This window comes from Barbus barbus, assembly GCF_936440315.1.
Source record: "Barbus barbus genome assembly, chromosome: 12".
In the NCBI taxonomy this organism is placed as follows: domain Eukaryota; kingdom Metazoa; phylum Chordata; class Actinopteri; order Cypriniformes; family Cyprinidae; genus Barbus; species Barbus barbus.
In genome coordinates, this window is record NC_136740.1 from 26,560,772 (window position 1) to 26,586,589 (window position 25,818).

The following is a 25,818-nucleotide window of genomic DNA, read 5'->3' on the forward strand; positions in this document are numbered from 1 at the left end:
TCATCAGAATTTGTAACTTTTGTGTTGTCCTCTGTCTATATATGCTTTCCAATTGAAGGGTCATGAAATGCACCTTTAAGCTATTTCAGAGAATTGGTTTATAATTGGTTGATCTATATTCTCTTCATTATTGAGAGTCAAGATTCACTTGCACAATTCATGACAAATTTACAAAAAGTCTAATAGAGATGTGCAGAAAATATGCTTGACAGTTTATGACAACTAGATCAACCATTTTGCATTTAATGACTTATACGATGAACTAATGACTAGATGTTTTGAGGCGTAGGACAATAGCACAGAGAACTATATAATACATTTTGAGCAACATTACAATAGCATCTGATAATGTAGGAAACAGCAGACAAATGTACATAATCAGTTGCATGAATGTACCAAAGCTATCGCAACTTGTTCAAAAGAATGAGAAACTGCTTTTATGATGTGCACAATTGACTAGATGATGTGGAGGTTTGAACAAGTAGTTTTGAAAATTTCATTTCTGTTCTGAGAAATGCACCAAAGCAACTGAAAAAAAACTGTAACAGTGATTTAGTGAAATTAAAAAGATTTTCTGAAAATGGCTGTGGGCTGACTAGGTTTTTTTGGACAAAACAATCTTAATTTTAATGGAAAATACTGTTTCATTGGGAATAAACCCTAACATTTTTGGTGACATTGCCTAGTTCTACCACAGATCAAAAGCAGTTTTAGCTAGTTTGTGCATTGGGTGACAAAGTTAGTATGGAATAAACCGAACAGAACTAGACGACTCTGTGTCAATTCGGGTCAAATTCTTTTTAAAAGCAAAGAAGATAAAACTGTGCCAGGCATTAACTTGATTGAGAAATCAAGATACGGAGTATTTGTACAAGAGCATAAATGTGTCAGAGGAAGGGTGAAGCAAGTGAAATTCTGCAGATTATCTCAGCGGTCAAATGTAATCTGTGATGAAATTTCATTTTTCCCATATTTCCGTCTCTGCTGTGTAAACTGACCCTGAATTCACACACACAAACTGTTCAGGAAATATCCAATTAATAAGTGTAGTATTTGTCATGATTAATTTATTCTGCATATGGAAGTGTCTGATCATTTGGGAGGTTACTGAAACACAGTGAATGCTCTGCTGGTCATGTGAACAGAAAAATAAATGGTTTTCCTTTAAAAACAAAGCTTTTGCAGCTGTGTGTGGAAGAAAAATGTAAGGTAAAATTATAAAGGTTAATCACTGTACTGCATTAGATTTAATGTTACAAAGTTGATTAACTTTAATTTGCTAGCTTTTGCAGAGGAAAGAAGTATTAATAATAAAATGTTGGATAAACATTCTCATCAACTCTTTTTCTAAGGCCATATGCAGCACAAATTTTGATTTGAATGTTGAAATAGCTCCAGTCCAGCAGGTGGTGCTGTCTTCCTCAAGGCACTGGTTGAATGGTAACATACATAAACAGAAGCAGGCAGTCATCAGCCCATCTCAGAATGAGGCTCCAGTGTTTTCAACCACAGTTCTAAGGCAAATTTGGTTCCAGTGCTGACTCGTTCAATGTCCTCGCCATGATCCGGGGCCCGGTTACAGAGCACAGAAACAGGCAGCGAGGTCTCGATTAGCTCACCGTGTGGAGACACCTCTGTCACACTGACGACACATAGAAAAAACAGACACTCAACACTATATAATTAATACTAAGGAATAGTTTATCCAAAAATAAAAATCTGTTTAAGATTTACTCAGTCCATCCCAGATGTTGATGAGTTTGTTTCTTCATCAGAACAGATTTGGAGAAATTTAGCATTACATCACTTGCTCACTAATGGATCCTCTGCAGTGAATGGGTGCCGTCAGAATATGAGCCCAAACAGCTGATAAAAACATCACAATAATCCACACGATTTAATGTCTTCTAAATCAAAAAGCTGTATGACTGTAAGAAACACACAAATAATTAAGACGTTTTTAACTCCATAATGTTTTCATCTGAATCATGACAGAAATATGCACAGATCAAGCACTGTTTATAAACAAAACAGTTCGTAATCAAATATGTTGTTGATTTTGATGTGACAAAAAGGGATAGACTTTTTCATTGGAGGAACCAATTTTATGGATTATGGACTTTTACTTTACAAAACATTAATTATTATTTGTGGATTATTGTGATGTTTTCATCAGCTGTTTGGACTCTCATTCTGACGACGGCACCCATTCACTGCAGTGAGCAAGTGACGTAATGCAACATTTTTCCAAATCTGTTCTGATGAAGAAACAAACTCATTTACATCTTATATGGCCTGAGGTTGAGTACATTTCCAGCTAATTTTCATTTTTTGGGTCAACTAATCCTTTAATAGAGATTAATGATGTTCTCCATACCTGATGGTCTGTGGCAGGTCAGTTGGTATTTGAAAAGAATCATTCTCACCGTCTACTGCAGATACTACAACTTTCACTAGACCTGCATCGACCCACACACACGCGCTGACTTCAGCAGGATCAGGGTGCAAACAAGCCTGAGAAAAGAGGACAGAGATCTTATGGCACACATTGACCTCAACTCAGCAGCCTGTTTTTGCCATTTTTATGTGTGGATGACCTAAAGTTGTACCTGTAGCTGCAGGTGTGATTGAGAGCTCTTCAGAAGTATGTATGTCACAATGTGATGTCTCTTAGGCAGTCCCCTGGATAACATGGGCGGATACACTGACTGGACAGAGAATACAAGTATAATACATAAAATTAAATCCAATACCGTTCAAAGAGTTCAAAGTTAAAATTTTTTGAATGCATCAAAATTGACATTGAAAAAGGATATTCATAATGTTACAATTTCTAATGTTGCAAAAATTTATTTGTTTCCACAAACGTATTAAGTAACACCACTGTTTTCAACATTGATTATAATAAGTAATGTTTCTTGAGCAGCAAATCAGCATATTAGAACGACATCTGAAGGCTCAAGAGACACTGAAGACTGGAGTAATGATGCTGAAAATTCAGCTTTACCATCACAGGAATAAATTGCATTTTAAAAAATATTAAAATAGAAAGCAGTTACTTTAAATCAAAATAATATTTAACAATATTACAGTTTTTACTGTATTTGTGATCAAATAAATGCAGCCTTGTTGAGCATAAGAGTCTTCTTTCTAAAACATCCCACCCCAAACAGGATTGTGCTTTTTTTGTGTCATTTACTCATCCTCACATCATTCCAACTTTGTAATATTTTATTTCTTCCGTTAAACTCAAAATGAGATGTTTGGAAAAATGTCCAAACTTATCTTTTCAATACAGCAAATGGTGATTTTTACTGCCAAAAAGTTTGATTATATGCAACCATAACTGATGGCATTTGAGAGTTACGGCAGAGGTGAAGATTATTTATTGTTTCACTTTGTGTGGCTTCAAAAGACTTGTACTTGACTTGTAAAGTCATGTATCCAACTTCTATAAAAAAATGTATGGTCCTTTTAATGTCATTTTTCATTCACTTTCCAGGTATGGAAAAGAGTAGTCTGGATATTCTGCCTAAAACTTTTGTATTCATGGAAAAAATGTAAATAATACAGAGATGGAACAACATAGCGATGAGGACTTGACAACATCAATGGACAAACTATTCCGTTACTGTCTGATATATGTTTGTTTCACGAAAATTAAAGTAAACCTTCTGGATTAGCTTGATTAGATTCACATCTTGAGCCAACAGTTTAGTGTCAATGATTAAAAGACTGAGATGGACAACAGATGTGTGCAGCGCCCAACTGTTCCAGGTTATATAAATACGGTCAATAACGGTAATCTGTCAAATTCAGCGTGCAGTCAGTGGCCCCTCTGAACTTTGGCTGCAGGTCTCACAAAAACAGAGTGCTATAAACACACACCTCCCACAGGCCGAGCAGCTGAGAGGAGAGCTCATCAGGGCTCAGTTTCAGACCGGTCTCTTCCTTCAGCTCCCTGAGTCCTGCATCCAACAGCTAGTTTTAGACACACACAGAAATCAATGAAACATGGTACCGTTCTTTCTTTAACTGATTCAGAATATTCTTTTCCTTGTTTAATATGCTAATTTTATTACAAAGAATTACTTAGAAAAAAATAAAATAAATAAATAAAACTGATTATGTACACTACCCATGGTTTGGGGGCAAGTAATGGTTTTTGAAGAAAATTACAGTAATACTTACATTTAGTTTAATGTAACATAGTTTACATTTCTAATGTAACAAAACATTTCTATTTCTTATCAATGCTGTACTTTTGAACTATTTATTTAACAAAGAATCCTGAAAATGTATCAGTTTCCACACAAAATATTAAACAGCACAATTGTTTTCAAGATCGATTATAAAAAGAAATGTTTCTTGAGCAGCAAATCAGCATATTAAAGTGATTTCTGAAGGATCATGACATCATAGACTGGAGTACGCTGCTGAAAATTCAGCTTTGCACCACAGGAATAAATTACATTTTTTAATTTATTAAAACAGAAAACAGTTCTATTAAATTTGTAATAATACTGTATTTTACAGTATTTTTAATCCAATAAATGGAGCCTAGATGAACATAAGAGCCTTAAAAGTAAAAAAAAAAAAAAAAAAAAAATATATATATATATATATATATATGTAGGATATATGAATGAAAGGATATATGTATCGCTTTTTATTTTTATTTTATTTATTTTTTCCCTTTTTATGTTTACTATTGAAATGTTGTTGTATGCATTTGTCAATTTTATTTAATTTCTGTATTTTCTTAAATGGGTGTGTATAGATTATTTACAGAGTGTTAACTTTTAGTTTTAGTTACTTTTTCTTATTTGTAAGTCGCTTTGGATAAAAGCGTCTGCTAAATGACTAAAAGTAAGTAAGTAAGTAAAGTATATATATATATGAATGCAAAAGATAATACATTAAACACAAAACATTTATCAAGTAGTCTCAGAGATTGGACCCCATTGTATATTAATTATAAAAAAAAGAATCAGTCACAAACTAATTCTCTCAATTTAATTTAAAATAACTTGACAATATCTGTTAATGACTGACTGATGAATTGGCTGATTGACAGCGCACTGTTTATGTAGTGCAGCATGTACCTTTTCATCCAGCTCCACATGGCCACCTGAACAAACAAATGATATCCATTAGTCCTGAACACCACAGGATTCTTACACACATGCAGGCCACATTTCTGTGGCTGTTTAACTTCAGCCGATAACATCACAGGCTTTGATGGAAAGTAAAAATTTGTGATTGAACAGATTAAGAAACCATTTAACATAAACATTTAAAATTGTGGTCCTCAGAACCAGACAAAACTGACCCAAATGACCTCATCCATCTGTAAAGCATAAGCATGAACACACATATGTGCGTGTGGATCTGAGGAATCATTTGGGTCAGTGTGGAATGACACTCACCGGGCGGAACCCAAACATTGGGGAAGATCCGGAGGCTGGAGGCACGACGCGTTAGTAACAGTCTCTGATTGGCTGACTGCAGCAGCACAGCCACGCCCACGTCTACCCCACGGTTGAGGGTATCTGGGGGCAGGGAGTCTGCCTCTGAGTGAGACAGGTATTTGATGGGGCAAAATGACGCCCTCTAGGGTTAGACAATGAGTTTGATCCACAAATGAAAAACTCCTGGATTAAACACAAATGGCTGTAAAACAACTTCAATGTGCTCTCACCTTCAGAGGAAGTCCTCCATCACACAGCCTGTCACATAAAATAAATCCATGTTATTATACATATTATGTTCTCCAAAGAACATCTCACAGTTGCCTGATCCTCAACACTTCCGACAAAGTGTCCAGTTATGCTCTGGAAAAAATGACACGTGCATATGTTTATACACAAGAGATTATTATTGCTTTGATATAGGATTTATCATAAAACAGATCATGATTAATATCATTATTTTAAATCAAATTAAATAAATCATCTATATATAAACTATACAACAGTATAATATAATAAAATACCAATTATATTATACTGTAATATAATAAACAGAACAAACTGAAACAGACTAAATCCAGAATAACTGTGGCAACGTCTCCAAAAAACCTACCTGCAAAGCTCCTGAGAAACTGTGCAAGTGCACCGAGGGCAGAAGCTGCAATGAATGGTCACACCAAAAATATATTTAATTTAGTTAACAGAAGTTAATTGATAAAGAAAATCTATTTCTGACAGCATTCTCATTTTAAAGTATTTTGCCTAAAACTTTTAGGTAGGTTTCTTGAAGCATCTTGGAGACGTTGCCACAGTTCTTCTGGATTGAGTCTGTCTCAGTTTGTTCTGTATCTTCAGACTGGATGATGATGATGATGATGATCAGATCTCTGTGTGGAGCACTGGCTGTAGTCAGACTCAACAATCTCACTGCATTATTACAATTAATGGCAAAATTAATGTTTGGACACAAATGCCTCACTCAATTTTTTAGCTGGTAAAAATACTAGTGTTCTAATAACTTTGGCCAACACTGTGTGTGTGATCACTATACAGGCCTACATACTATATACATTTCTGTAGTACAGTAGAATAATATAGTGTGTGTGTATAGCTTATTTATTTATTTGTAGTATATATAATTGTTTCTTTAAAACATTAAATATGGTTGTATTTACTACAGCATTTTATCATTATAATTTATTTATAAATAAAATGAGATTATTATTTAAATATGCATTTTATATATATTAATTTTTATACACATTGTTAGATATTTTAGCTCAGCTGACCTGCACGAATCGTGCGCGCTGTGGAGCGGTGTTTTCTCTGAACAGATGAACTAGAATCTTTCGGACTTTCTCCATACTGTGTGACACCATCATAGAATATGATCATTTTCCCGCGTTATTTCATATATTACACTGTAAAACCAAATATTCATACTGAATTACATTTAGTCAGGGCGAACCACTTAACTATCCAGGAAATCGTCGGGGTGTTGACAGCAGAAATACACTCATGCTGTCCAGACTCTGAACCCTGACCATAACAAACACCATCCAACCCTCCGGATGTTTCAAAATAAAAGTCCATTTACGCTCCTGTATGGCTCATCTTCTGAATATTAACTACAAACCTTTCCGCAAATCAGGAAAACATACTGGTGTGAAGTAATGCATATACATGAGCTTCTGATGTTTTAAAATAAAAGTCTTCTTATATAACCTAGTTTTTATAATTCAAATATAAAACTGATTTCAAAATTATTACATTTTCAATGCAATCCTATAAAAATACAATTCGATTTTAAAAATCTATTTGCATTTGCTGAGAGTTTATATTCATGCTCATTTCATTGTTTTTGTGCACTGTGAAAATATTGCTTACAAGACAGCATCAGATTGTGTAGTAAATCAAGTTTATTTGAAATATCATTCTGTCAAATTCAAACACAGCCATAGTACTACATACTACATGTTTTCATTTTACTACACGTCAAGAGGTCACTGAGAACAGGCATAATGTAAATCTCACATGCTGTCAAAAAGACTAAGATCTACAGACACGAAACGGACGACACATGCTTCCACAAGAGGATTTTACACCACCAAAGTCGAGCCCTTGACTGAGGGTTCAACCTCTGACCTTTAGTCATTAGGGTGTCCATGATTTTGGTCACAAGTTGTGGCACTTACAGAGTTGGCAGTCATCATAGCTTTCCTGAAGAATCAGTACGGATAAAACGAGATGACAAAAAAGCCAAGCGATGCTGTTTAGTTATTCACTGGTGTTCAAATTCACAATACTCTGCTTTAGAGGAGTTTCACTGAACATGGGCCACTTTTATTTTTTATTTTTTTGTAAGCAGATATATAAAATCATTTGGCTTGCTTACAGTGTTGTTACATTTTTATGGTTTCAAGAGCTTTTATTTTCAAATATCAACTTGATAAGCGTAGCCCCATATGTCCTCATTTGGCTAAAACAAACATGTAAAGATTCATGCAAAAGGTGATACAAAATGCTATGAATCAAGACGGAATCACAGAACCTTCTTACTGTTCACATTCACCATAATTCCTTTTCGGTTTCTGCTATGTACCTACTTTCACATATCCTAAGAACGATAAACTCACTTAACCCTGTATACATACATCAATAACACTGGATTCTGGTCTAGATTTCTGGGTAGACATTTCATGCTAAAAAGCTTCAGTTTGTAAGAGCGAAAATTAATGAGGTACGAATAACTATTAAGTTGAGCATTCAAAATTACAGCAGTCCTACAGCCTGTGAGAGCAACAGCCAAGCAAAAAACGAGATTTTATCCATTTTATTTTCAAAAAATTATTTACAACTTCACAAAAGTTTTTTTTTTTTTTTTCTGTAGTTGTGGTTGTTTACCTGTGAGTGGTTTGTAGGTGAAACAGTCCTCTTTTGCAGTTGGTGTAAAACTGGGCTAAAACTGTGCCCTTCTGCTCTGAATGGCTCTTATTATGTCAGTTTCCGGCATGGATCATGTTCTGGGTCTGAACGCCAGCACCATAATGTTGGTTTGCTGTAGAATGAGGAATGGGTGTCAGCTCCTGAGGAAAAACAGTGAATTGGACAGTCAAATTTGCCTTAAAACATTAATAGATACTTGAAACAGAACATAATTCTCAGATATTAAGAGCAGTCCTGAAATACAAACCTTTATGGCACTAACAGAAAGGGCGTAGACCCCAAAAAGAGACACAACCAAACCAATGACACATGCTAGCACCAGGAAACCGATCAGTGTCACCAAGATCCCATTCACTAAGAACTGTAATACAAATCACAAATACAATAGTGCATTACAGCAGCACTGTTCTATGATATAACTATATACACAAACAGTATTTACATAGTAAATCACAGTCATATGCTAATATTAATACAAAAAAATATTAATATCCTCAGTGAGGGAAAATGGAAAATGTTATACTTCAATTAATCAGTCATCATATTCCAAAATTCTAATTTAGTGATAGACTTCCATATTTGGCCATCTGCATTTTTCACAACTTCTACACATTTTTGTAAAGAAAATATAGAGTATACGTATATATTTTTATTTAACTATAATTACATTGCATTAGCCTATATACATCACATTGTTATTTTAGCATTATTTATATACTATTATAGTATTTTATACTTTCAGTTTACATTTTATTAATTTTCTTGTGTAATTTTGTCATTTTAGTTATTATACTATTTCTATTTAGCTTTAATTTGAGTAATTTTTGTTTAAGGTTTTATAAGCTTTTCATCTAATACTTATATTTTTCTTTTTTTAATTAATTTAAATAATGCAAATGAACGTATATATATAATTAAATATAAATCATTTAAAACATATATTTTTTAAAGTTTTAATGCTTTTCGTTAACAAAACTGACACATTAACATTAAATGGCCTTTAGTTACTGGTATCATCACCTGTCGTCCAATAGTCTAAATTGTGCACCAAAGAGCAAAGTTATTCTAAATTAATAAATGCTTGTGAGTTCTCATCTAAAACACTAATAACTGTGCATTACACCAGTCTAAAACTAGGGGAAAAACTAAGATTAGATTAATCTTGAACCGAATTACAATTTGAATCCAGCTCATAGTCTCAGGATGTGTTTATGGTTTTCCCGCTGCATCATAAAGCTTGTAATGCGACTCACCTCTTTATGTCCCCCTTTCTCTCCTTCTCCACAGCAAGCCCAAACAGAGTGAAGTGGGTCACAACACCACTGAAACAAGCAGGACAGAGCCTGGAGTCACATCTCTCTTTCTACTCACACACACTTAACCACAGTCTGCTGTCTGACAGAGACCGACGTTCAGATCGATGTACAGCTTCCCGATTCCTACTCTCAATATCTTCTGCTTTTCTGTTCCACGTACAGGACAGGCAGAAATAAAATAGCCTGAAACCATTGCTTGGCAATGAATAAAGCAAGAGGGTCGGTTGAAGTATAACATTTTCCATTTTTTTTAAACAGATGAAGACATTCTTGTGTTATTTCAATAACCGAGTGAATGATCAGTTTTGTTTACAGTATTTGAAATATTGAGTCACTTGTGGGAATGAAGGTGTCTTGGCTTGAGGATGAGCAGGATGGGGCGTCTCTGTTTGTTTACCTCTGTGTCCCTGTAGTAGTACGACTCTCCTCTGAATGGGATGTGTCTGGCCATGAGCCCAAATCCAACAATATCAAATGCTGCTGTTAGTAATTGCAGAACAATGGTTGTCAGCACCTGCGACAAACGAACAGACATGTATTTCAACAATAAATAAAATTCTCATTTACAGTAAACTTTATAGAAATTTTAAAAACAAAAACAAGTACTGAAAATAAAAAACCCAGCTTGAAATCCTTTCCTGATGCTGTTCCCCTCTCTCTCTCCCAATTTGCTTCCTGTCAACTTTAAAAACTATCCTCTCACAATAGAAGGCAAAAATGCCAAAAAAAACTAAGTTATCTCAAGTCAATTATACTATAATGACACTGTTCCAGACTATCCCATAAAAACAAAACAAACTGAGGAATGTCTGTCAAGTAATATCTTGCAATCTAAGTGGGCAGTTCTTGGAAAATATAATATGCAAAGAGGACCTTTGTTGTCAAACGTTTGATTACACAACACTACTGTTGCTGAGACTGCACTTAATTTGGTCAATACAGGATGAGGAGGTGCAAGGTCCTTTCTGACGGAGGGACATTAAAGGGATTTAAATGAAGAGTGTAAGACTGACATGATTTGTGACACTTTCTAATTTTCAGATGATATTCATATATGTATGTTCATACTGTACCAGACATTTAGATGGCTTCCTCCCAGTGTGCACCAGGACAACACCAGTTATGACAAGCTGTAGGAAACAGTGCCATATGTCACATGACTGATTTTAAGCATCTTAAATTACTTATTCGAGTGTGTGTGTGTGTGTGTGTGTGCATTTATACCTGAGCACCGTTGATGATGAGGATGATGATTTCACGCTGGATATGGTAGTGCAGCTTATACACAATTGAGCTCAAAATGACAGTAAACACCCCAAATATGATCTCAATAGCCTAAACCAAAGTACACAAAAATTTTACAACTGTAAACAAACTGCAGTTTTCCATGCAACATTTTTTTTTGTCTATCTATCTATCTATGCAATGTTATTATATGTAAATAAAACTGTCTAACGATATATATAATAAAAAGCAAACAAATCAATATGAAATACAATTCGTTTTGCAATGCCAGCAAAGCTGAATTGAATTTTTTTATTGTTTTAACTTGATTTTATTGAGTTCAGTTTGTCAGTGTGTAAGTGTGTGTTGCATCCCAGATATGGGTGTGTCCTTGGATGTTGGCCAGATGTCATTTATTAAATATAATACATGTGCATTCATATTAAACTACAGCCTAAATATTATCTTCTATAGGCCAGCACCGATTGAATTACTAAAAACTCTTATGCAACACACCATCAATATGTAAACAATGTGCTCAGACTATAAAATCAAGCGCAATGATGCAGGCTAGTTGATAAAACATCTGTAGCTAATGATCCAGCGGCAAATTGTCGATATGAAAAAATGTGATAGTGTGCTGTAGTGAAACTCACGCCAAGCGTCTTGGGCTCTGCGCTCTTAAACGCTTTAATCTGAGACGCGTACAGCGACATGCTGATAGATCACCAATCACTCATCAATACCACACGATCCGCTGCAAACACAATCCCAACAGCATACATCAACAAAACAGCGTGGATACGAGCGAACGCGTTGTTCATGCACATTGAGAAGGGTATTTTCAATCCACTCACTCTTTTATAACGTGTTGGTGCGTGCTGAGGAGCGCTCGCTTACCTTTGCGCACTGGCGTTCTGCAGCAGAGTCTGAGCGCGCGGCGGCTCTCCGCAGTGTTGATGTCATGAAGGGAGGCGGCGGCTAAACAAGGAGAAAACCAGGTTGGCTCGGTCCAGAGCAGAACTCACTCATCCCACCGGCCCTAATTCAAGAAAACACCCTTGCAAGCGCTGGAGAGCGGGGTATTTTTAACCCGGTTATGAATTATGTAGAGGATAAGAGCTGAGTCAACAGTGTGCTCAGAGAAACTGCAGGCTTGTAAATTCGCGAAACAGCTGTTTATGTTCTTCTCCCTAAATAATGTCTAATGCATATGTGGGCTGTGGATGGTTGTCTATGTCTACTCTAGAGTAAAGAGTTGAGTAAAGAAGTGGCTCTCGACCAGGGGTCCGTGACCCTCAGCAAACTTCCTCAAAATGATTTAAAATAATACAAAATGCTTTAAAATAAGCTAAAACAACTAAACATCAAGGTAGTTCTTATTTTAATTCACCCCCAAACTTTTGGATTTGCAAAATGCAATTATTTTAGTTACTAATTTTAACTACTAATTTCTGAATTAAACAAGGGGGGCAAGGGGCTTCGTAAAAAAAAACTCGTGTGTTTTATTGTCAGAAGTCATAATTATTACATAAAAGGCAAAGCTTAATTAAGTCATAATTATAAGATGAATTCAAAATAATAATAAAGTCATAATTAGTGGATAAAAAAAATATGGAAATTATTACAAAGTAAGTCAAAGTACCCATAAAGCACACATAAAAACGTATTATGGCATAAAAAAAGTCAAATTATGAACGTTGAAATTATGAAAAAACAATGGATCTCATAATTCCCATTTTTGATGCCAATTATGAATTGCTATGTCATAATTTCAACTTCTTATCTCTTATAATTATGATTTAGTATGTCATAAATCTGACTTTTTATTACATAATTTTGGACTTTTTATGTCCATTGATGTCATAATTATGACTTAGTATGTAATACTTTTGCATTTATTTATCAAAGCATGATTTTTCTTATGTGGCTGAAATGGGCTTCCATTAAAAAAAAAAAAAGTAAAAAAAATTAAGCTTTTTCTTTAGGATTTGTATTAGAGAGCAAATTATAGTTTTAGAAATAAATGTGCACTTTTTTCCCTGGCGTTAGTAAAGTATTGAGAAAATACTGTTGGAATCACTTTCAAAAATAATTTTTTTCCCAGCAGATGAACTTTAAAAACATTGACAGCCAATCAGAATTTTAAGAGCTTGAACATTTCTTCAATAAAGTGCAAGAGAAATAATGAAACATAGTGAATTTTATTTCTAAAATCAGCAAGCAATGTGCAATAGGTCTCAAAGAACATTACCATGCAGAAATGTGTATGTTGCAAAAAATAGTGGAAAATAGTGGATATAATCTTGTATTATATCAAACAATCCCATCAAAATGAAAGAACTCTATAAAGCAAATGTTATGTATATGATGATTACACTTTTGACTAGAGAAACTTTGGCTATAACTGTGTGGCCGTTCAGGGGTTGGAGACACAATCCACCCCAACCTTCAGGAGACTGGCCTCACTGCCGTAAGTGTCGACATCGGTTTCACCCTGAAATAAAAAGAGAAGATTTTCCTAATCACATCTTTATTTCACAATCAAGGCTACACTGAGAAGTTTATGAGCTTAGATCTTCAACCACAACAGACCATCATTTTCATCTCTTCAAGAAATGATATAAAAAATATGAACCTTCTGGGTTTGGTCTCACCTGTTGGTTGGCCGAGGCCGAAAAGATGGACAGAGAGATGCACACGCACAGTTCAAGAAAACACAGCACCAGCAGGAGACCCCTCAATCCATCCACCAAACTCTAAATAAGAAATATTACACATGGCATACAGACAGTCAAGTTCTGTCTAGTGAATATGCTACAGGCATGCATATAACACTGCATTCATTTACTGTAAACTTGAGATCATCACTAGTTACAGACATACATTAAATCTCCATATCATGTACGAACATGACCAGTAATCTCCGCCGCTACAAAGATCCTCCCCTGGTCTATTGCTGAGCTCCCAACTGAAGTAGCCGATTCCTGCAGCAGCCAGCAGAGCACAGATCACACTCATGGCCAGCGTGGCTTTGATCTGCACAAACACAAGAAACCCTATAGTTTATTCAGACTTCAGAAAGGGTGCAGAGGTATCAGAACACACCAGGTATGTGTGATGTAAAAATATACCGTAAAACCGTGAGAATCTGCTCACCAGACTAGAACTGGATCTCTTGTGTGCAGCGATCGCAACGGACCCAGAGACAACAAACTGAAAACACAAAAATATTACATTTCGATGTATATTATATTTGTTTTTATTAAGCTGAACCAAACTACAGAGGCTCCATATCAGAGGTGGCCAAAAAATCAAACTTGACTGAGGGCTGCGGGCCTAAAATAAATCCTGTATATCAAAGTAAAAACTCATATCATAATAAAATGTAAAAATGTATTAATTTTATATTTGCAAATTTCATTTAAATTTTATTTAATGCAAATAAAAAATAAAATAAATTTGATCAATTAGAAAGGGTTGTAAAGGGGCGGAAATTATTGGGAAAATTTCCATTATTTTTTTTTTTACTTTTGGAAAATTGTAGAAAATTTCCACCCCTCTCCCACTGCCTCCTTTTCATATTTATTAATTGATATTATATAATTGTGTATTTATTTATTGTGTAAAAATGCTAATATTTTGTATAATTAAGGCTCAAAATGTTTACTCACAGGAAGTCCAAGGGACATTACGGTCTCAACATTCAACTTGTCCACAAGTACCGTGATGGTGCACAGAGTCATGACCACCAAACCAATAAACACCTGCACCAACTGCACAAACACACACAAACACTTCAGTAAAACATACTTTAAATCTGACAACCCTGAATCACTTTCCTCTAAACAGTAGGAGAACATTTAACTGAAAATCTATTTTAAATTAATATAAATGATGAACAGCCTCTGTTACAAGATGCTGAAGGCTAAAAACAATCCCAAATCCAAATTATTTTCTGTGGTCAATATGCTTAACTCATATTTAATATCGCTGTGAAACTGTGTGTCCAGCTCTCACCCCCAGTGACAGAGGCTTCCCCTTTAGGAACATCTTGGTTTTTGGTGACAGGTTGGACTTTTCTAGTTCAACCGAGCTTGACTTTAGATCCGGAGACTCTGTTTTTTCCTCCAGTGGGATAATATGAGTCACTACCCTCACTCCATTCGCCTCAGTAGACATTGAAGAGGCCATATCTCACAGACATATGAGACTCACCTTTATGCTGTAACAACAAGGAAGCAAAAAACACAATGGATTGGCTCTCAAACCTGCTTCATTTCCCGATTAAAGTTGCAAATCACAAGTCAATGTTTTAGTTTGCTTAATAAGATTGTTTACTGTACACAGTCTGTGATTTAAAAATACCATTGAAATTGAATTATGCTGTTCTTTAATCTAGTTATACACAACAGGTGTGTTTTATCACGCACCTTCCATGTTATAGGCCTATAGCTATACTATATCGGATTATCGGCTGAATATTCATATATGAAACCATAATATACATGGACTTCACAAACTTAATGTCGTCAATGAATATAGTGAACATAAACAGTAGCGTCGTATGAATACTATTTCAAACGCCACTGATATTTTTTGAGATATCCAAAAATCCTGTATAAGCAGATATATTGCAAGATTTTAATAAGACGATAACGTTGCGTAGGTAGGCAGCTTGCCAGATCATGACAGCGAATTATCCGAATGATTTTATTATTGTTCACTACTTAGCACGAACTTAACGTACAAAATAACGTACTTTAACCTGTTTACTTACCGATTCTTCAAACGGATCAGTTTACGAGCGACCTCATTTACAGACAGAACAGAAAAAACACTGACGGGAAATACAACTTCCTTCTCCTCCCACTGAACCCATTTAACCCCTTCAGACACAGAGACACAGTCCAATAAAAGTCTCTATTCTCTTATGTACTGTAACATATATAAAGTCTTTAATCTTTTATTTATACATTGTGAAAAAACACTTTTTTCTTTTTGAAATATCAATTTTGCATGATCAACTTGGCATGATCAAATTATGCAATATGCCTTTTTTGCAAACAAGCCATTTTTTCATGATGCATGAATGATGCATGAATGATTTCATGATGTCTTACCTTTAAAAAAAATTGGATTGGTTGACTGAACAATGGTTTTGACAAAACAAGCATACCTAAAATCATAAAATATAAATAAAAACAAATTATTATAAATATTATAAAATATATTTGTAACATTCTAGTGATCACCTTGTAATTTTTCTAATTAAATAAGGGTCAAGAATCATTCTTTAGTCTGTGTAATCTTCCAGTATAGGCTCAGCTTTTCTGTTCTTCCAGTTCTGTTTGCCAGATATTGTCTGATTCCGTGTGTTTAGGTTGTTTCTGAGGGGTGGTTTTGTTGCACCTTATGCTGCGCCTCCAAAGGATGACAAAAGCAAGGAATACAAAGAGACAAATGACAAAAAAGAGGCAAAAAGCAACCATTTCATTATAGTAACTCTTCTGTGCAATGCAAACAGTGTCTTTTCCTGCAGTGTTCATATTCATAGTAGATTGATGTTTAGCCCTGGCTTTTTTCTCACTGGTCCTGTCTGGTGTCTTTTCCCCTTTTGTTGGTTCAGATTCATCAATCTCAGGTGTTGTGTAGTGCCCAGGAATGCCCTCGTCAGACTCCAGGGTGACGTCAGGTTGCTGATGTGATGGAGGAGAGAAAGAACGAGGGATGACAGGGAGAGTTACAGCAAAGGCGGCGATGGTTTGCTTGAAGCCCAGTTCCTCAGACATGCAGCGGTAAGTGCTCAAGGTCTCTGGAGTGACGGTGAAAACAAGACTGCCGTCTGCCCACTGCATGTATGGAAACTGAGGAACGATGCTGTTGTTTGAAAACCTCCAAGTCACCTCCGCCAGTCTAGACCTCGACTGACATGGTAGAACCACAATCTCATTTAACTGTGCAATCCGTGACACTGGAGAAAGACAAAGTTATCAGTTTAATCAAATATTACAGTTATACACTGAGAGCAACTAAACTCTTAAAGGAACTGTTCACCCAAAAATGTACTCATCTGAGATGTAGATGAGTTTGTTTTTTCATCGGAACAGATTTGGAGATTACTTCACTTGCTCACCAATGGCTCCTCTGCAGTGAATGGGTGCCGTCAGAATGAGAGTTCAAACAGCTGATAAATACACCACAATAATCTAGTCCACACAACTCCAGTCTATCAGTTAACATCTTGTGAAGTCAAAAGCTGCATGATTATATAAAACAAATCCATTATAAAGGCGTTTTAAAACTTTAAACTAAAATACCAGCCCATAATAATGGCACCCATTCACTGCAGAGGATCCACTGGTGAGCAAGTGATGTAATGCTAAATTTCTCCAAATCTCTTCTGACGAAGAAACAAACTCATCTACATCTTGGACGGCCTGTTGGTGAATCAATTTTAGCAAAAATTACTTTTTGTAAACAATTCCTTTAAGTTGCCTGGATGTGAAAACATTTCATACTAGAATTTTACATTAAGTAAGAAACTTCCACTGCTTGTTGGTGATTATTCATTGAAAATCTGGCACCTTCACAAATAAACACCATATGTAGTTGCAAAGAACACTCTTAGGTTGGTTATGACAAAGTCTTACGGGTCACACAGAAAACGTGTTCACCTGGAGCAGCAGTATTTTTGAACTCTGTGCACTGTTCATTGGCATTTCCGCCTTCCACGTCCTGCCGTCTGTGTTTAAGACACAAAAAGATATGAATAGTAGTGAGGTATCTGCCATTTCAGATCAAAGCACCTCTACCAAAAAAAAAAAGCCACTTTTCATCTCAGTCAGAGCAGTGGGGTTATTGCTAATACTAAAACTATTAAATATCAAAACTCTATTCATTTTTTTTTTATGTTTTCATGTTACTTCAAATAAAAAAATGAAAAATGTTGCCCTGGCAACTAACTAAAATAAAATAAGTTTAAGTACTAAAATGACTAAAACAGAATTAAAAATAAATTAAAGCTAGGAAATAAAATAAATAAACTTAAGGAAAATCATAATTAATTAAAAGAAAATGTAATTACTAAAGCTTAATTTAAAATCTAAATGAAAATTTAAAATATAAAAATAAAAGCTAATTCAAAATATGAAAAAATGACATAACTGTATAAAAATAATACAAAATTAACACTGGGTCAAACTGACCTTCGCTTTTTAGGTGAATGGTTTTTGGCCCATTTAGTGATGACTGTCCAAGATCGAAACTTTAAATTCAGATATTGGTACAGAAGAGAAAACTCACAGGTTAGACCCCATTCTGGACACAGTAGCACAGGTTCTGGTCTCTGAGTCCCATCCACAGAACGGGTCACGTGCCAGCACACACTCTGCACAGTTTGGATAAGCTGAGCAGTTGGATAGAGGCACTCTGAAGACACCCTCAGAACAGCCGATGAACAACACACCCTATAATTTACAAAGACCATTACATGAAACCTGCTCACATTATACTGTACATCTAATAAATTCTGTCTCTGTTCCAAGACCTAGTTTGGTATTACAGGAAGGTGCAGTTATAACAAAAAACTAGTCTCAATAATTAAATACAAATCATTCACAATAAGACAAAAAAAACCTTGCTGGTAGAAAGAAGGATGTTTTTTACAGTCTGTGGTTGCTTAAATATCTGAATTTCTTCGATGATATGAGGACCTTTAGCCAGCAGGACGACTTTATGAAGAAAGCCAGATTCTGAAGAAAACAGAAATGGACATCAGGCCATACACAAATAAACATGAGAAATGATAAACTAAATCAGTACAATCTGCATTAATTATGTGTGTACCGGTGAGCAGGTAAAGGACGGTGTAGCTGTGTCCATTTGCAGCTTGAGTTCTCTGAACAGCTAGACGGCCATACCGCTCTTCTGTCGAGGAGAAAATCAGTTTCTTCCCCACAGGACGCACAACTTTTTCAGTCAGGAAGCTCTTTTTTACAATGTTTAACACACGGTCATTGTCATTGAATAATCCACACTGTGAAGATATGATATAAATCTGGTTACACGCTGGTTAAAGCTGATGTGTATCACTGTCTGAATGTTCAAATATATTCTCTGGTCCCAGTTTAATTTAGTACTATAATTAAACCACTAGCAGTGATCTGTTTGCTTTAGAATCGACTTTACTTCGTTAATTAAGAAATACAATATGTGGGTTCCCAATATAATTAAATGTTGACTTTTACGGTGTTGTGTATAATCTGTGGCACCAAATGGAATAGCAAAAATAAGTTATATATTATTTTCATAATTTAATATAAATTAAATATTTTAATAAACTGTAAATAATTTAAAATGTTTTTATATATATATATATATATATATATATATATATACTATTGGCTCTCTTAGTCTGTGTTACCTTGCCGAGTTTACCGTCTACATTTGGTTGACGTCTCCAGTGGTTTCCATTCAAATCAAATGTCTTGTAATCCCCTGAAAAAGCTGCTTTAATATCTGTTAGACTGAAAGCACAGACTGCTGACGGACCAGATGAAGCTGCCCTAAAAGAGACAGAGAGAGATGGGAAGTAAATGTTTACACAGATGTCACATGAACATTCAGAACAGTGAATATATGTCATGATGCCGGTTTTCATTTAAATAATTGGCACCATTGTGTGGTAAAGACTCCGTAGAAAAGGGTGTTGTCAGGAGACTCTTCATCCGTTGGGGACAGCTTGACAATATCCTGCAGCTTGTTGAACTGGAGCTCTTCCCCTTGTTGGCAGACCAGCTGAGACTTAGCAAAGGATGTCCAGCGCTTCTGTAAGGTTAGGCTTCCTCCGTTGTCTTCCTGGTATAAAAATAATTTCATTAAAAAAAGTAGTTTTGATGAGCCTTTTTAAAACTAGACAGCCACTTCTTTTGTGTGCTATTCAGATCTTTTTTGACCAAGGTAAGAGTGAAAATATACATTATATACATTTCATTACAAAAATGAAAAAGAATTTTAGATTTTAGATTATTTATACATCTACAGTTTTGGTCAATAGATTCTTGAGTGTCTTTAACAATGTCTGTTCCTCTTTTTGCAATATTTATGGTTGATATGAATTTAAAATATATATATTACTGTCTATAAGTCGCTGCCTTATATTTTTAAGTACAATCAACTAAGCTGTTTAAGTCATTTCAACTTAAGTTACATTAAACTGAGTTGTACAACTTACTAAATAAATTTGAAACTTATTTTGATGAGTTAAAGTAATGTAAAAAACATGTTGTCATAACTTATTGGTCATTTTTTACAGTATAACGTTAAAGTGCATTAGCATCACTGACACATAGTTTGCGATATAAACTTACTTTTTATGTAATAAGCTTCTACATAATGGATACATAATGGATACATGGACATCCATGGCCTCCTAACCATCCCCATATCTACTGATTGGCTTCATCACTGTCTCCTCTCCACCAATAAGCTGGTGTGTGGTGGGCGTTCTGGCGCACTATGGCTGCCGTCGCATCATCCAGGTGGATGCTGCACACTGGTGGTGGATGAGGAGATACCCCCTTACTATGTAAAGCGCTTTGAGTGCCTTGAAAAGCGCTATATAAATGTAACGAATTATTATTATTATTACATACGCATGACTATTTTGAAAACTTCTAAAGGCTGGAATACACCACACGACTTTTAAAATCTGAACTAGACAACATATACTTGCTGACTTTGTAAATGGTTGGTTATAGAGAAACACTGGGCATCATATAGCCTCCCAAATGACTGAAGCTTACACACTATGGGACTGTCAAGTCTTTCTGAATGCAAATAAAAAAAATTATGTATTCTGAAATCAGCTCAAAATATCTTTTTTTCCCCCCGTCAACTCCAACTAGCGTCAATAGTCGATTAATTATGATTAAGTGTTTTTTTAAGCAGAAAGAATGGATTAGTATTTGCTATTAAAATGCACCCGAATCAGTCCACATTTGCATGTACAAAATATAGAAGTCTGTAAAGTTAGGCTACACAGAAATCTATAATTTAGCGACCATAGCCACTATAATTTATTTTAAACAGAACACAAAGGTCACTTCAATGTTTGTAGTTCTTGCAGTTTTTACTGACAAAAAATCCAGTCTTTATAACTTTTGTTCCTTCATTCTGATTCAGAATAGGAGAAAAATGAAGTCTCACCGTGCAGACCTGTGCCACACGAGACACAATAAATGAGTTCAGAAACAAGTCTCCAGTCAAGTCCCCAACCTCAGTAAAGAACAGCAGGATCTTTCCTTCACTGGTGACATGTGTTGAACTTATGAATTCAGGTTCTAAGAGAAAAACAAAAGAAAAGGTTACAGTAGCGACTCATTTATGACCCTTTCATGAATTCAATCCTGCAACTCGTGTTACCGGCTCATATAACCACGAGGCCATCAAGATCAAATTTGTATATGTTAGCATTATGACAGCATTACTTTTAAGACAAAAATATACAAACCCTGTAGCAATTTTGGTACATTCTGAAGCTCCAAGTTTTTGCGTGTTCCACTGCTGTGACAGCGAGAAATGACTTTGCTCCCAAAGTAGCCAACTTTGGTTGCTGTATACAGCTCTTCATCTGAAAGAGAGGTCACAGTTAAGTGTGTGAGAGCACTAGATTAAGTGAGGTCATTCCAAAAGGTGTTTCTGCCCTCTCACCAACAATAGTGGCTGTGCTCCTCTGGGTGGAGCTGGAGGGACAGCAGTATTTGGCATCCTTTGTGTCTCTGCTAGCGCTCAGAGAACTTGCTGGCTAAAACAGAGATGTCAGTCTGTTAGAGCAGAGACCAATCCATTCAATTCCCAGCTATCAATCTGTGCAATTTATGTATTGGAACTTACTATGATGAGGGCTTGTGGTTTATATGCATTTGTCCCGCAGGCATAAAGGTGTGTAGAGTTGAAAAACTGCAGAATACTAATGAAGTTGCCACAATCCTGTTAAGGGCAAGCATAAAACTCAAAAATAAGAGATATATTATAATAAATAATAAATGTTTTCAATTTCTGAAAAGTGTTTTGAATTTCAGTTTCTTTTTCTTTTTTTGGTAGGGTTAGTTTGGAATAATATGATTTTTTTAATGCTTTTGAAAGTCTCTAATGCCCACCAAGACGGCATTTATTTGATCAAAACTACAGTAAAAACAGAAGTATTGTTACAATTGAAAATAATTGTTTTTGTTCAAATATATTTTAAAATGTTATGTATTCCTGTAATGGGAAAGTTGAATTTTCAGCAGCCAGTACTCCAGTCTTCAGTGTCACATGATCCTTTGGAAATCATTCTAATATGCTGATTTGGTGCTCAAGAAATATACAGTATATATATATATATATATATATATATATATATATACTTTTTATATATATTTCTCCTTATTATCAACTTGAAAATTTGCCATTGACCCATACATATAGTAAAGGAAATGTAAAGTTCCTGGATGATGTTAAGAATGGTAGCCTACATACCTTCATTGAGGCCACTGTGCAGGTTTTCATATTTTGTGGAGATGCTGCCCATTCCAACTGTAAAAATTTTAAATTTGTAACTGTAATAACTGTATGTAATTTTCCCTCCACGTCTAGGGGGATCTTTATGACAGAAGTTTAGAGAGTGGAAATTGGAAATATATAGCACAATATTCCTGAAGGGTTATGCAATCTTTCTCACCTTGTCTTTGAGTGTAATACTATCAGGCTGACTGACATCCAGAGAGAGCAGAGCATCCTGAGCGCCAACAAACAGTGTGTCAGCGTCAGTGCTGAGCAGCAGAGTGCTGGTGTTCTTCACAGTAGAGCTGTGGTAGATGCCCAAGAGACGCTCTGAGCTTCCTGTGGAAGAAGAAAACAACCAGTTCAACCTTGACCCCTCCAGTATAAGATTACATTTCTGAGAAACTGGCGCATGTATTTTACACAAAATGATTTTACACTTCACTTTTTTTAACCTTTAAACAGTGTTTATATTCACTGTTTAGCAAAGAAACCACAACACACTCTTTTCCTCTTTTTGATCTGAGGAAATAAGCAAGGCCCATGAGCTGAGGTTTAGCGATACTGCACATACAGACAAACAGAAATATATGATTTTAAGAATGAATAAGAATGCGTCGTCTAGTCAGCCAAACTCCCTTAGAGAATGCATCATTAATATTAGATGATAAATGACAACCCTGTTTATTTTTGAGCTTGAGTTTCATAACTTCATAAATGGTTGTGCTGCTTAATATTTATGTGGAAATCTCTTTTCAATGTTATTTGATTAATAGAAAGTTAAACTGCATTTATTTGAAATATTAATCTTTTTCAACATTATAAATATCTGACTTGTAATTCATTAAATGCATCCTTGCTAAATAATATTAATTTCTTAAAAATAATGATTCTTTTAAATGGAAGTCTATGTCAGAATAGTTTCAAAGCAGTTCCTCTTCCAGATAAATAAGCATAATAGTTATATGTAAAACCTGACATTTTATGGCTTTTATTGATCTGTAGAAAATTCCTTCATCTTATTGTCCTCACTGATGTCTGATATTGTCACGGAACACTTAGGGAGCGCCGTGGAAAGACGAGGTCTGGGTCCAACTGCAAGTAAGAATCTCTTTAATTCAAAACAAAAAGGCCAACAAGGCAAAACAAAACAGAAACGGGATACATCAACGGCAACACAGTGCATGTAGCCCCAGAGCTCAACAGTAACTACGACTAATACAATAATTTACAACTAATTCACCCAGACAGAGCAGCGGGAGTGTGGTGTATAAATAGTCCATAACAATGGGGAACAGCTGGGAGTGTAATTTGTGACAGGTGTGTGTGATATGCGACAGGTATGCGGAGTTAGAGGAATGGAGTCCGGGAGATGGTGACCTCTGGTGGAGAAAGGAACAACTGCAGAGCCCGGACTCGTGACAGATATACTCTAAAGCAGAAACTAACCACAGTCTTAAGACATGCTTCTCTACAGCAGCAGACCTTTGAGCATGTGGTGCAGATAATCGGTCAGCGGTAGTTTCAAGCGAGCAGCATTTAGACCATCAAGCATTTGCGGAACAACAGTAATGGATAAAAACAAACAAAGCCACAACTCACCCGTTTAGAGAAGAAAGATTACAAAACATACACAGAATGTGTGTTTGGCCAACATGACTGTGCTTTTTGATCATCTGAACATGGGTCATATTTATGAAATGAGTTTAAATTTACTGTGAATCAAATGCAAAGATTTTGCTTTTTCTATGTTTTGAATAAAACATACTGAATTATTTTTTTTATTTTTTATTATTTGTCCAGAAGTCAGAGGACCAAACTACTTCAATACAGGTAGGAAAACAATTAATTTCTCAATTATTCATAGAAACACATTCTGACAGAAATGTGGTTACAAATGACTGATATCAGCAGCAGTTTGACTGATAAAAATCCTGTTTATTGCTTAAGGATGTCTACTAGAACATCTGTATTTATCTATACTTTGTCCTCAACATGCACATCTGACAATCACTCTAAATGTGAGTTTGTGCACCTGTAAAATATGTCTCGCTATCGTCTATCAATCTGAACTTCACTTACCCTGAGAGAATGACATGCGAGGACGCAGAGAGGCCTGAGATGGCTTGATCAATCCCAAGTGGAGGACCGTAAATATCCAGATCCTAAACAATCCTGCCATCCTAACGGATGTTTTAGGGTACAGATCCTGTTGTGATCAGCTACCGAAACAGCAAGTGACTGGATCTCACTTCCTCTGATCTGGCCTTCTTGAGCGCAGCAGGAAGGAAGACTAAACAACCTCAAACTACTCTGAGTTGTCTCTTACTCAGTATTCACTACTAAACACTTACTGCTAATGGCACTTCTTCTGACAGCAGCAGGAAACTGAATTATAATTAGGGGTGCACATAAGTACTGGAGATGGTCCTCACTGCAGAACACAAGATCCAGGGGGCGTGGTTGGATCTAGATCCAACTCCTCCCACCTTACATATACCTAAACCTACCCGTCTCCACCCCCTGATCCCTAAACCTACCATCTCCACCCCCTACCATCTCCAGGTAGGGGTAATACTGAAGTATTTCAGCCTGGTTCTCATCTGAGAATGGCATGTAGTGTGACCCATAAAATATAACTATAAAAAACAATTAATTAATAATAGTGATAATAATATTATTGTACTTTTATTTAGTTAAAAAATTTAATAAAATAATCAAGTGTGATAATACTAAAAGGGAGTATTACAAATACAATTATTTTATAGTAAACAAAAATAAAATGCTAATATTTTTATTATCATTATTTGAATGACAATTTTCATAATTTTTAAAGGTAAAATCAGCGAGCTTTTATTTGCCGGCAAGTAAGTAGCAAGTAGTAGTAAGTTGAGCTTCTGGGTTTAGCGCTGCTGATGGAAGAGCATCAGTGAATGAAATGTCACAGTTTTGCTTTGAAAACTACAGCGGCTAGCCTAGATTATGCTTTCAGTTTGAATAGAAATTTTATACAGTACAGTTCGTCGATCTAAAATGGTAACTGTGCATTAAAAGCTGTCATCCATGTCGGTACGCAAATGCGCTGTCAGAACTTATTTACACAGTGCATCAGGAATCTTTTAACTGGTAACACTTTACAGTAAGGTTCCATTTATTAACAGTTAGCTGCATTGGTAAACATCACCTTAAAGGGGTGGTTGATTGCAATTTCACTTTTTTCATTTTAAATAGTGTGTAATGTTGCTGTTGGTGCATGAACAGTATCTGCAAAGTTGCTGTAAAAATCAGGAAGTTTAATGCCTACAAAAACGACT

At 35.5% G+C, this 25,818-nt stretch overlaps 3 protein-coding genes and 1 pseudogene across 5 annotated transcripts; all 4 read right to left on the reverse strand.

Moving 5' to 3' along the window:
• Nucleotides 1–217: 217 nt before the first annotated feature.
• On the reverse strand, nt 218–7,011 carry LOC306878393 (nucleoside diphosphate-linked moiety X motif 17-like; annotated as a pseudogene). Its single transcript, XR_013785865.1, has 9 exons — nt 6,923–7,011; nt 6,761–6,836; nt 5,702–5,834; nt 5,430–5,613; nt 5,106–5,131; nt 3,889–3,981; nt 2,610–2,708; nt 2,378–2,514; nt 218–1,642 (listed from the first exon to the last, which is right to left on the reverse strand). The product of XR_013785865.1 is annotated as a nucleoside diphosphate-linked moiety X motif 17-like (transcript).
• A 363-nt stretch (nt 7,012–7,374) lies between these two features.
• Nucleotides 7,375–11,888, reverse strand: LOC306877620 (uncharacterized protein). Of its 2 annotated transcripts, XM_079429479.1 has the most exons (8): nt 11,858–11,888; nt 11,614–11,714; nt 10,958–11,068; nt 10,807–10,863; nt 10,131–10,247; nt 9,671–9,739; nt 8,665–8,778; nt 7,375–8,557 (listed from the first exon to the last, which is right to left on the reverse strand). In XM_079429479.1, the coding sequence occupies exons 2-8, from the start codon at nt 11,671–11,673 to the stop codon at nt 8,471–8,473; spliced, it is 615 nt and encodes a 204-aa protein (XP_079285605.1). In that variant the 5' UTR covers nt 11,674–11,714; nt 11,858–11,888; the 3' UTR covers nt 7,375–8,470. The 2 variants fall into 2 exon arrangements, with proteins under 2 accessions (XP_079285605.1, XP_079285606.1); XM_079429480.1 differs by lacking the exon at nt 9,671–9,739.
• Nucleotides 11,889–13,142: 1,254 nt separating this feature from the next.
• On the reverse strand, nt 13,143–15,848 carry LOC306877622 (membrane-spanning 4-domains subfamily A member 4A-like). The gene is made up of 7 exons (XM_079429485.1): nt 15,738–15,848; nt 14,978–15,182; nt 14,632–14,733; nt 14,117–14,173; nt 13,844–13,996; nt 13,615–13,716; nt 13,143–13,454 (listed from the first exon to the last, which is right to left on the reverse strand). The coding sequence occupies exons 2-7, from the start codon at nt 15,149–15,151 to the stop codon at nt 13,377–13,379; spliced, it is 666 nt and encodes a 221-aa protein (XP_079285611.1). The 5' UTR covers nt 15,152–15,182; nt 15,738–15,848; the 3' UTR covers nt 13,143–13,376.
• Nucleotides 15,849–16,281: 433 nt separating this feature from the next.
• On the reverse strand, nt 16,282–24,686 carry LOC306878576 (semaphorin-4A-like; the record flags this gene model as incomplete). Its single annotated transcript, XM_079431001.1, has 13 exons — nt 16,282–16,931; nt 17,611–17,702; nt 18,263–18,426; nt 18,596–18,711; nt 18,806–18,995; nt 19,383–19,524; nt 19,635–19,816; nt 21,167–21,300; nt 21,471–21,590; nt 21,671–21,764; nt 21,854–21,949; nt 22,683–22,843; nt 24,587–24,686. 13 exons carry the CDS (start codon nt 24,684–24,686, stop codon nt 16,282–16,284), a joined length of 2,241 nt encoding a protein of 746 aa, XP_079287127.1.
• Nucleotides 24,687–25,818: the final 1,132 nt, after the last annotated feature.